This window comes from Pteropus alecto, unplaced genomic scaffold, assembly GCF_000325575.1.
Source record: "Pteropus alecto unplaced genomic scaffold, ASM32557v1 scaffold88, whole genome shotgun sequence".
Taxonomy (NCBI): domain Eukaryota; kingdom Metazoa; phylum Chordata; class Mammalia; order Chiroptera; family Pteropodidae; genus Pteropus; species Pteropus alecto.
In genome coordinates, this window is record NW_006494611.1 from 13118749 (window position 1) to 13129655 (window position 10907).

A 10907-nucleotide genomic window follows, 5' to 3' on the forward strand; every position below is an offset into this window, starting at 1 on the left:
AACTTTTTGTCTAAAGTTAAAACAAAATGAGAAATTTTATTTCAAACATCAATCCCAGAATATTCACACAAAAGGTAAATTGGTAAATGCAATTCTTTTATTTTTTCATTTCGATGTTTTAAAAAGTCTCCCTCCTTTGGATGTAAATATCCAGCATTTCGATTCATCAGCAAAAAATAATTTATTTGGGAAAAGGTGCCCTGTGTGGACTTCTGGTGTAGTGTTCTGTATAGCCATCAATAGAATAATATAATTTAATAAACACATTTTTTTCCAACATATAAATCAAGTATATCACATTTTTGTAAAGAAATTACAGTAAAGTTTACTTTTTTGTAAAGAATCTATGAATAAAAATTTTGCAATCAAATGACCAATGAATGATTATTATATGCAAAAAGTTCAAACTTCACATCTGTAGATGTAATTAGGATGACTTGAATTAAAAGTGTTGTGAAAAATGACATTGGGAAGATGGTGGAATGAAAAATCCCAGCCCCTTTATCCACCACAGAACCATTGATTTAGCAATGATTAGACTAAAATTCCTTTACGAGATTTCCAGATTCCAGTTAAAAAGTTGCAGTAGCACAGTAGAGCAAAGAACTGAGGACAGCCACATTAAAACTGGTAACAAGCAATTTCACTTTACCTCCTCGAATCTGGCACCACTCAATTGTGGAAGAGAATGCCTCAAGTTGTGATGACTCCATCACAGGAAAGAGAAGGAGGAAGCATGCCTCCAATGTACCAGCTTGTCAGTGGGCTCCCTGAAGAATTGGTATCCGTCTTACATCACTTGAAGTACTGAAAAAACTGGCAGAGTCTAGATGTCTGAGACCAATGAGAATAAAGGAGGGGAGAGTAGTGCCTTGCTGAGGCCAGCATGGCTTGGCACAATCTAGAGAACGTGCACAATCTGAGGAGGCTCTTTTTTTAAGGAGAAAGCAGAGAAGTAGAGCACACGCATGGTGTTCTGGCTTTTTGGAGTGCTACCCAAAAGACTGGCATCTCTCTCACCTGACTCAGGGCCCAGAGGGGGAGAATACCAACTTTGGAAAAAAAGGACAGTGGGGAAACTTGCTTACGTTGAGCCAAAGAACTTTCAGTACCGTAAACAGAGAACAAAGGAAGCCAGAGATTAGTAGCTCCTGAAAAAGAAATTGGCAAGCTTCTCTAGTTGTCAAAATGTAAACACAGAACCAGAGAGCTTTATACAAAAAAACAGGGAGAGAGGAAAATGGGGTGTTTGAGTCTCTAGCCAGGGTGACTGGTGAGGGCTTTGCCCTGTATACGGCCAGTCCATAAAGACTGGAAGAGGTGTGTATTTGTTCAAATTCATGGATCCCAACACAAAGTTAGGGAACAAACAAAGCACAAGGAAACATGATTCAAACAAAAATACAAAACAAATATCCAGACAATGATCTTAAAGAAACCACTTATCCAAAGAAATAATTTAAAAGTGATAACGGTGTTCCACAAGCTCATGAAAATGATACATAAAGAAAATAAAAATGTGAACATGTAAAAAAAAAAAAAACCAGAAGGCTAAAATTTGGGGGACTGAAGAAGACAATAACTCACGTAAACATTGCTAGTGAGCTTCAATGGTAGACTTGAAGAAAAACAGAAGAAAATTCAGCAGACTCAAAGAAAGGTCATTTGATATTATTTGATCAGAAGGAAAGGAAAGGACAAATATTATTTGATCAGAAGGAAAGGAATGAAAAAAGTCAGTAATCCTAAGGGACTTCATAGGTGAATAGAGAAAGGGCAGAAAGCTTACATCAAGAAATGATGGCAGAAAATGTCTCTTCTCTATAGGGAAAATTAATATCTAGACTCAAGAAGGCCAAAGCACTCCAACCAAGATGAACAAGAGAAATCCACACTGAGCTACATTACAATGAAATTGTCAACAGGTGGGAGAGAAAAAATTGGCATACATGATAGATTCTTTGTTCATCCTTCTTGCGACCAAGTAAAAGTTGTGACAAAAACATGGAGCAAACAGCAAGGAAACCTGCCTGGGACTAGACGAGCAAGCCCTACCACTAGGGAGAGAAATAAGAAAGCACCCTGCAACGAGAAGAAATAGGACGAGGTGAAAGCACTAGGCTGCTGTGTTTCGGACATAGCAGCAGCAGCTGGCAGCTGCAGACTCTCTTAAAGGGGCCGTGTCCACGAGTGAACGTTCGCGGGAAAGGACCTGCTCGCTGTGAGCAGAGCACCGGGTTGTCTGTGCAGGGTGCACCAGTGACTTACAGGGGGAAATTCAGTTGTCAGATTGAGGGACGGAAACTAGGATCTCTCCCGGACAGAAGTGCCGGTGGTATCCATTGTTCCTCTATTGAGCCTTCCACTCTTCCCAGTGTGTGTGCAGCACCGCCATAGCTGAGACGTCATCAAACTGGATAAGAGAATTTAGTCACCCCAGAGGATTCCCTGACACTCCGGGTCCCCCAAATCGTGGTCCTACCCAAGACACAGCCAGGTGTACCCTTGGTGAGTCTGGTGCTCCTTGCTGAGTAGAGCCAAGGCTCACAATAGAGGTCTCTGGCCTCGGATTAGGTACGGTTTCTTGAGGCAGCTATAAGCACAATGTGGATTGCTTGCTGAATCTTAACAGGTGGCCCCATAGGGGCACAGGCTACGGCTAAACTTGGCCTGCAACTGAACCTTCTTAAGACTGTGCCACTGGACACTTACTACAGAAAGCCATGCTAATAAGACCGGGACACTTAGGAGCTTTCTTAGTACATAGGAACAGACACAGAAAAGCACCCAAAATGGGAAGACGAAGAAGCAGAAACCGTATGAGGTTACAGAACAGAGATCCAGGAATAATGGAGTCAAGCAATCTAAGAGATGCTGAGTTATAAGATGCTCTATGAACTTAGGGGAAGTATAGATGAATTCAGTGAGAGAACTTTAACAAAGAGATAAAAAACATGAAAACGGAAATGGAAATTATAAAAGAGAATCAGTCAGAAATGAAGAACACATAATCTGAGATGAAGAGTAAATTAGGTGGAATAAACAGAGTGGATAAATAAGAGGATTGAACCACCAATATAGAGGATGGGGAAGCCAAGGACACTCAATCAGAATGGGAAGCAAAAAGAAGCCAAGACTATAATAAATTATAATAAATTAAGGAGCCTATGGGACATAATTCAATGTAAAAATATTTGTGTCTTTGTGTTACTTGAAGGTAAACAAGAAGTTGGAAAGATTTTGAAGAAATAATGATGGAAAACATTTTTAACCTGATGAAGGAAATAAACATACAATCCCAGGAAGTTCAGAGAGCCCCAAAGTACATGAACCCAAAGAGGGCCACACCAAGACACATCAGAATTAAAATGCCAAAGTTTAAATACCAAGAGAGAATTTTAAAAGCAGTAAGAGAAAAGCAGTTAGTTACCTACAGGGGTACACCCATAATATTGGCAGCTGATTTCTCAAAAGAAACAATACATATCAGAAGAGCTAGGCACAAAATATTTGATGGGATGAAATCCTTGGATCTACATCCAACTATACTTTATCCAGCAAAGCTATCATTTACAGTTGAAGGACAGATAAAGAGCTCCCCGGACAAAAATGATCTAAAGGAATTTATCATCATTAAGACAGTATTACAGGAAACGTTGGAGGGACTTCCTTAAGAAAAAAAAATGTATAAAAAACATGAAGAAAGAATGGTAATAGTACATTCCAATCAATAAGTACCTCAAATAGAAAAGAATTTAGTGCTCCAACCAAAAGATAGAGTGGCCAAATAGATAAGAAAACAAGACTCCTACATATGCAGCCTACAGGAGGCTCAATTCAGATTAAAACACAGACACAGATTAAAAGAAAGGGGCTGGAAAAAGATATTGCCTTAATGGACCTAGAGGATATTGCACTGAATGAAATGGGTCAGATAAATACAAATATCGCATGATTTCACGTACATGTGGAATCTAAAGAAAAAAATAAACAACAACAACAACAAAGCAGTAATAAACTGGTGGATACAAAGAACATTTTGAGGGCAACTAGATGGGAAGGAGGTTGCGAGGACGAGAAATATGCAAAGGGATTAAGAGGTACAAATGGATAGTTGCAGAATAGACATGGAGATGTAGAATGTAGCATGAGAAAGATGGATAATAATGTTGTAATAAATATGTAAGGGAAAAGATAGGTACTAGATTTAGTCGGGTGATCACATTGTGAGTTATGTGGAACTCTGAAAAAAGACTCATTGAATTGTACAATGTACATATGAGCAACTAATTGTCTATCATATTTCAATAAAGCCAGAGAAAAAAAATTGTAAAAGGCAAAGGCAAATAGAGAATTTGAAGAGCAGTAAGACAAGAGCGACATGTCACATACAACAGAACCACCGTAAGACTATGAACAGATTTCTCAGCAGAAACCTTGAAGGCCAGAAAGAAATGGGATCATATATTCAAAGTACAGAAAGGCAAAAGCTGCCCACCAAGATCACTGTTTTCGGCAAAACAATCTTCAAAATACAGGACAAATATTGCCCAGATAAACAAAAGCTGAGGGAATTCATCACCACAAGACATTCTAAGAGGATTCCTTAAAGTTGAAACAATGGGACACTGAACAGCAACACAACACCATATCAAAGTATAAAACTTGCCAAGATAAGTAATATAGAGACAAACACAGAATACTATAATAAAATAAAGGTGGTAATAAACCATAATTAATTTAGTATAGAAGTGAAAAGACAGAATTGACAAACCATTACATAGACTAAGAAAAACAAGAAGATGCAAATAAAATCAGAAATCAAAGAGAAGACATTGTAACTGATACCACAGAAATACAACAACAACAACAACAAAAACCTGAGAAATATTATGAGCAATTACACCCCAACAAATTGGATAACTTAAAAGAAATGTGAAAATTCCTAGAAGCATACAATGTACAGGACTGAATCATCAAGAAATAGAAAATCCGATATCAGGAGGAGTAAGGCACTTGAGTCATATATTCAAAAACTTCCCCCAAAAACAAGAAGCCTAGAAGCAATGGTTTCACTGGTGAATTCGACCAAATATTAAGGATTGGTAAATATTGCCAAACCTTCACAAACCTTTCCAAACATATACAAATGAATAAGTATGAGGTTCCACATTAATCGAATAAAAAAATAAAAATAATATAATCATTCTAATAGATGCAGAAAAAGAACCTGACAAAATTCAACATTCTTTCATGATAAATGCACTTCTATATTCCTTTACTCAACATAATAAGAGCCATATATGTCAAGCCCACAGCTAACATCATGCTCAAAGGAAGATTTTCCCCTAAGATCAGAAACAACAAGAAAGTGTCCACTCGCACACTCTTGTTCAACATAGTACTGGAGCCCTAACCAGAACAATCCATCTAGAAAGCCCTAAAGACTCCACTAAAAGCTGTTAGAACTAATCGATGAACTCACAAATGTTGAAGGATATCAAATCAACATGCAAAAAGCAATCGCGTTTGTATACACTAAAAAGGAACTCTCTGAAAAAGAAATAAAGAAAACAATTCCATTTTAAATAACAAAATAAATAGAATATTTAGGAATAAATTCAACTAAGAAGGTGAAAAATCCGTACACTCATCTCTCAGAACGCACTGATGAAAGTAATCACAGAAAGAACAAATGAATGCAAAAATATCCCATGTTCACGGACGAAAAAAAGTAAGATTGTAAAATGTCATTATTACCTGGGAGAATAGGAAATAGAGAGTCATGGTTCAATGGGAACAGTCTCAGTTATGCAAGACGGAAAGGTTTAGAGACCTGCTGCACGGCGGCGTGATTATAGCCAACAATACTGGAATGTATGCGTAATCACTTGTTAAGAGGGTAGATCTTATGTTATGTGTTTGTTCACTATAAATTTTATTTTTAAGTGTGGGGAAAAATGGTAGAGCATGGAATAAAAGGGAACGTGTAGTTAGAGGCTTCCATGCCAGGCTCCTTTAAATGTTCAGGGCTCTAAGTTTTAAGACAACTTTTATTTGAGCTAGATTGAATAATTTAGCTCGAGGATCATTTGAAAGGACTTGGGCATTTGTCTGTATGTGATTCACAGGTAAAACATGATTTTCAGTCTTTCCTTTCACTTAATATAGAAGAAAGAATTTAAAAACAGTAGAATTTGTAATGCAAGCTGAACATCAGTCACTTTGACAAGCACTTCACAGGTCATTACATCAGGCAGTGGGAGGTAAATGATGACCATATACTAGTTACCAAAATGTAATGAAGTTGGGGAAAAGTGTAGCAAACTGAAAACAGAGCGAATACCACTGAAGGAAGACAGGATAAGTTGTTATTGATAATGGTTCAAATCTCGTTAAATGAAACATTCTTTACCTTGGTATTTCGGTATTTTGAAAAGTTATGATGTAGCATATCTTCAAAATACATAAATCAATACGGTGGGTATTTGATAACAAAACATAATAAATGCCCATATTTTTGAGATAGTGCTGACTATACACAGAAATCATAACTGATGAGACTAATATGCCTAAGCAATTAAAACCATAGATGGCATTATGATCGGCATTATTCCTGGTCCCTGGAAGTAACTTTCACCTACATGTGTGGGCTGACTGTATAAATATAATCCAGTTAAGTAAAGGCACATGTCACTTGTTATATGCTCCATTAGAGTGTGATGAGCTCATTCCCACCATGTCCACTTGATAAATATCACCTGGTGAAATGCTCTGGAATAAATAACCCACATTCATGCTATAGGAAAAACATCACTCCTTAACTCTTTCAGAAAATGATTCAAAACTATTTTTCATGATTTCTGATTCGAAAACAATCAAACAAAGTTCAGGACAGAACAGGATTAAATGACATTTATACCCACACTGTGTGCCCACACAACCGTGGAGATACACACACTACTAGCATAGATGCACAAAACCTCCCTTGGCTCTGCTTCAAACCCTCCCTCCTCCACATGAGGGCTGACCACAACTTCCCAGACAAAACACTCGGGCCCCATGAACTGTTTTCAGGGATGTCATTGGAGAAGGGAACAGTCTGTTAAGGTCAGAAGCAGAGAGAATCACTCACCGTTGGTTTTCCTCAGCTCCTCCACAAGGCAGAGGGCTTCCTCTTGCAGGCGGTCCTCAATGCTCCTCTTCCCCATCCCCAAAATCCGCAGGGTCATGAGGGAGAAGCGTCGGGTCTCCTTCCATCTGTTTCCATTGCTGAACACGATTCCTGCCAGGAGGGGAAACAGAAACTGAGAGAGAAATCCTAGGCCAGGAAAGAGAGCAGACACTTGATTCATACACGGATGGGCCCGGCAGAATTTGAATTCTGCTGAAGAGAATTCAAATCCCTATTTCCGTCCTTCCCACCCCCATTACCAATGTTGCCCACACAGACACACACACCTACCGTGCCCTTTTCTAGATTTTTCAGATACTGGGGCACTGCCTCTTCCAGAAAACTCCTCTCTCCGATCAATCAGGGCTTCCTTCACTGCTTCATACCCATGCAGCACCACAATGGGCTTCATGCCAAAATACACCGTGAACACAGGGCCATAGACTTTGAGAGCTGGGAAAGGAGATGCAAACATTAGCAAAAGAAGTTACAATTTGATAATATATCATGCCCGATTAACGATGTTATTAACCTATTTTAAGTTTTCACTTTGTGACCCACTGCTCAAAATATTTCTAAAGTGAATCATTAAATATGAGGGTGGTGGTTAATAACTACCAAGTAAGTGCCAGGCAATGCTCGGCTAATTTGTACAGGTGTTACAATGAATCCTCAAAGCAGCACGTTCGGCAGGTTCATTTGCCCCACTTACAAATAAGGATACTGATGTCAGTAAATTGCAATTTATCCCCAGCATCCCATAGCTACTACATAGAACACTGAAATTTGAATTCCTTCTCATTTGACCTCTGATCCTTAAGCAATACATCAATTCTCAATGCCCACTTTGGACCAATGCCCCGCTCACCACTTCACGGTCACGTGTAAAGCTCTTGCTTTAAGAATTCTGATTCAGTAGCCCTGTGATGAATACTAAAATTTTATATTTTTTAAATTAGCCCAGAGGTTTCTAATGCCTAGGCAAGTTTATGGTCCACTGGTGTTATTACTGTAGAGCAGAGTGAGCACCACAGAGGCAGGGCCAGGATGTGCGGCATCTCACGGAAGAACAATTTCTTTCACCTGCAGCATTTATAGGGTACAGAAGGCAGTTTTGTGCAGAATCCAGACAGATCTGTTATCATCAAGCTGGCCCAGACAGATTATTTTCCTCTTTCATTCACTTATGCTGGTCCTCATCCCAGAACTATTTCTTTGACATCAAGCATAATTGGCTTCTTCAGAAAAGTTCAATTTTCATGGCTATTCTGAACAAAACGCACTGTTTATATAGTAGATGACTTCTTGAATGAAGTCTCTAATCAAAGACACATCCTTTATCATGAGGAGCAGTTCTCCCATCTCTTGCCACTTTATTATTTTGATTCCACTATACAAAGACCTAAATGTATCTCTCTCACACAATGCATTACTTCACTCCACTATTCTTGACATGACAAATCAAAACAATGCTCCACAGGGAGTATTTTCTTCCCAATGATATATTTTAACAATTTCATTTTCTATGTTGTATTTTATGTAAATATATTTTGATAAATATATTTTATTTAAAAGTAGATATTAATTTACTTACCATTTGCAACCTGCTGGAGGAACATAAGACATACTTAAATTGCTTAAGGATTTGCTTACATTCTTCAGATCTAGCTGTAGAATATTTCCAATAATTGGCAGAGGTGTGGGGCCAGGCGGGAGGTTCCCTTTCCCCGTGCTCTGTTTCCACAGGGAGAGGAGAAGCAAACAGGAGAGAAAGAGCCCCAGGACCACAACCGGATCCATTACAGCTTTCTTCTTACTTAGGCACCTGGGAGTTTAAAATCCAAACTTTTATAACACTCTCTACTATTCACCCCGTGCCTCTTTGACTCCCAAGAAGATTAATCAGCTAGATGTACTTATTTTAATCTCTTTTCTGAAGGGACTTCAGGCCATTTGTCTCCTTCTTTGTAATGTTTCGCCCTAGAGATGCTGGTTTGACAAGTTTGAAGTGCAGCCCAGATATTGGGGTTTTATTTGTTTTTTTTTTTAACATCTCATTTGGTTGAAAATCAATAAAGTAAATAAACGACTCAAAAAATTGCTCAATATTTTGGATTCTCAGATTCGTGACCAGTTCAGAATTTATAACCTGTGAGGCAATCCTTGTATATAAAAAATTGTTTATCCTTTAATGATTTACCGAATACTAGTATACTTTCTCCTTGATTATAAAAGCCTATAGTTAGCTAAACATAAAGTAGGGAACACAAATCATTAATTTTGAATATCTAAATATGAATCAAGTCATTAGCTAATTTACACACATTTTAACATCAAACTCTCCCCCATCAAGAAAAAAAACACTGAAAAAAATTATTTTTACTTTTCAGATGGGGAATCTCAGAGAGAATAGGACACCCATCCAGTGACACACAGCTCATAAGGGACATAACTGGGGGTGCAACTTATATTCTCTAGTGCCCATCATGGTGCTCTATGGCTTACGATTCAGCTGCCTCCAAAGCAATTTTAGGAAAACAAACAAAACTCCCAAAACATTATTTTCTCTGAATGGGCACCCCATCGAGTGTTCACAAAATAACCGGCTCCACATTGAACAGACGCCCTTATTTGACTCCAAGGATAAAAGAGCCATAGATTCTCAAGAGAAGAAACAGAAGATGAAGATTCTCCTCTCTCCTTCAATGCAGAAGTGAAACTTGTACAGGTCACTGAGGAAAGAGCCAGTGTCACAGAATTCAGGGAGAGGGCTTGAAAAACCATGGCTTTCCCCACATCCCTACCTTCAGACACAGCCTTCTCTGTTGCTTTTCCGGCCTAATGTTGTCAGAACCAATGGAATGAAGTATGCACAGCAAGGAAGAAAGATTTTAGACAGGACAACAGGCGTAGATTCTGTGGGGGACGGAAGACAGGGACTTAACTAAAAAGACTCATAGCACAGAACTAGCATAACATGCAGACCTGATCATGAGGTGCCACTTAGTGATCATAAGGATCCGAACATCACTGGGATGATATACATTACTAGATTACTGTACAAAGATGTATTCTGTAAAGATATCATCTTATCTGTCCTAAATTGATTAGCACGCTTATTTCGAAGCACTTTGAGAAGGAAAACTAAGACTTGTCAAGACCTCATTTACAGCACATACTTTCGTCCCTCATGTTACCAGGCAGAATGACACCTCCATCATGTCTCTTTTGATACACTCAGTTACTTTTGCCTAAGGTAAAATTATGTCCATTTTAATGGTGAGGCAGCTGGCCTGGAAGTTTCAGCGCCTCGGCCAAGGACAAACAGACTGCAGGTGGTGGAGCTCTGGCCCCACATCCTCTGGGTCATGAATGCTTCCTTAATCGAAAATACTCAGTTCAAGCAAGTTCCCCAGCGTTTACCGAGTCATCTGTGACTTACCTTCATTGGTGACTATCAAATAAACATTAACCGTGTTAATACTGCAGCATGGGTTGACTAAAGCAAGGGTCATAAAAGTTTAGTTATGTAACCTTTAGAAGTTCAGTGAGTCCAGTTTTGGTAATCCCTTTATCTAGGACATAGAGCAGCATGACTTTGCTGCCTGACTCACACAGCACTGGATTCTGACAGAGCAGCGCTACTTTCTCTTGCATGACATGAACTCGATGGCTCTCTTTAAAGCAATCATTTTATTTCTTGAGAAATGGGTGCCCCTTCTCTTCTCCTCCT

General features: G+C 38.8%; 1 protein-coding gene across 1 annotated transcript in view; it reads right to left on the reverse strand.

Moving 5' to 3' along the window:
• LOC102891905 (cytochrome P450 2C19) overlaps positions 1-10091 on the reverse strand; it is a 30530-nt gene extending 20439 nt beyond the window's left edge. The window contains exons 1-4 of the mRNA XM_006925935.3: positions 9979-10091; positions 8803-8999; positions 7466-7627; positions 7136-7285 (exon numbers count right to left, since the gene is read on the reverse strand). Coding sequence (XP_006925997.1) covers positions 7136-7285; positions 7466-7627; positions 8803-8974 — 484 coding nt within the window. The 5' untranslated portion in view covers positions 8975-8999; positions 9979-10091. The remainder of the gene's footprint in view (positions 1-7135; positions 7286-7465; positions 7628-8802; positions 9000-9978) is intronic.
• Between the last annotated feature and the right edge of the window lie 816 nt (positions 10092-10907).